This window comes from Mollisia scopiformis (assembly GCF_001500285.1).
Source record: "Mollisia scopiformis unplaced genomic scaffold LY89scaffold_54, whole genome shotgun sequence".
Taxonomy (NCBI): Eukaryota; Fungi; Ascomycota; class Leotiomycetes; order Helotiales; family Mollisiaceae; genus Mollisia; species Mollisia scopiformis.
In genome coordinates, this window is record NW_017263634.1 from 1 (window position 1) to 1,514 (window position 1,514).

At 45.6% G+C, this 1,514-nt stretch overlaps 1 protein-coding gene across 1 annotated transcript; it reads left to right on the plus strand.

Annotated features, from left to right (window-relative positions):
• Positions 1-492: 492 nt before the first annotated feature.
• Positions 493-1,008, plus strand: LY89DRAFT_744080 (uncharacterized protein; the record flags this gene model as incomplete). Its single annotated transcript, XM_018221019.1, has 2 exons — positions 493-588; positions 649-1,008. 2 exons carry the CDS (start codon positions 493-495, stop codon positions 1,006-1,008), a joined length of 456 nt encoding a protein of 151 aa, XP_018060510.1.
• Positions 1,009-1,514: the final 506 nt, after the last annotated feature.

The window sequence follows — 1,514 nt, forward strand, 5'->3', positions numbered from 1 at the left end:
AGGAAAGGAAGGAAAGAAGCGCCGGAAGGCAGAGCATATATATAGGTGAGCGGTCACGTGAGTACTTAGCGAGCACGTGACTCCAGAACCGTGACATTACGTGGGTGTCGAATATTATGCGTACGAGTTAAGCCTCGTACAATACTCTGTATATAGCTGGCTTACTGCCCTTAGTTTTGAGGGCAGACTCAATACCACAGATAGAAGGAATATAACCTCATCGTGGTACGGCTTCATCCAAACGAATCACGTGATTATTAGCTGTATATTGTGTTTCCAACACTAATCAGTGGTTACATGAACCACAGAACAGCAAGGCACATACAACAAGCTCTTTGTTTTCCTCTTCTCCCAACGTACGATTAATACAGCGCAGGCTACTGTACGAAACCTCGGACGAAGGCTAGAATCAGGATTCCCGGTGGCTTGCCACTTGGCCACATCTTTCGAAAAGACAGCTACTTCCAATACGACTCTTGATTATACGAAACTATGACAACCCTGTCTAAGTACAAGTTTCCCCTCAAGCTAGACTTTTGGGGATATGGCCTTGATACGACAAAAGCCGAAAGCTGGGACCAGGCTAATGTAAACACGTACATCGTCTAGAAGTTCGATATTTGGGAGGATGAAGGACACAAAGGCAAGTGGCTGTGGAGAGAGTTTAGAGAGTCGAACGGAGGGTGGAAGGAAGAATGGTTTAAGAAGGGAAGTACAGAAGCTTGGAAATTGCTCGTGAAGTTCTTGGTAACTCGAGGAGTGTACGTTAAGACGCTTCCTTTAGCTCCAGGCTCTTCGTATGCGAAACTGTTGTATGAGGTGAGTATGGAGGAGGCCCCAGCGGAATGGACGGACGAAGAGAGGAAGATATACAAAGAGAAGTTTGGTGTTGATACTCTCCGACACACATTACCTCGACAAGATATCGAGCGAAACCCTACTCGGACACTCCCTCCAGAGGGAATACCCATCGTACGACCAACAATCGAAGCACGAGAGGACCCTTAGTTTCCCGTCCTAGGACGGTACGAACGGTTCAGTGCTACGCCTCATCCTGCCTTGAACCCCGCCCCAGAAGACGACCCAGAGGAGTTGTACGGAGCAGAACCAGGAGGATATTCTCCTCGTCCACAGGTACCAACCACATCAAAACTCTTAACGGAGCTACTCAAGATCTATAAGGACGATAAGAAGTACGGAGGTGAGTTGTACGAGATCCTCGATACGTACTTATAAGTCTTCTATGACTATTGTGGGAAGGTCGGACTCCACAAATCCTATTACTACTTAGCTTTCTCGATAATGCTAAAAGGGAAAGCTTCTGAGTACTATTACGATAAGATCTCTGGACGATCCTTTGACTTTAGTACGATGGTTTTCATAACTAAAGCTCATTTCGAAACAGAGGAGAATCGCCAGCAGTACCTGACTGAGTGGAGACAGACGACATTCGAGAGTACAGTATCCAAGCATCCCGACAATTATTTATTAAAAAATTAAAAAAAAATTTATTT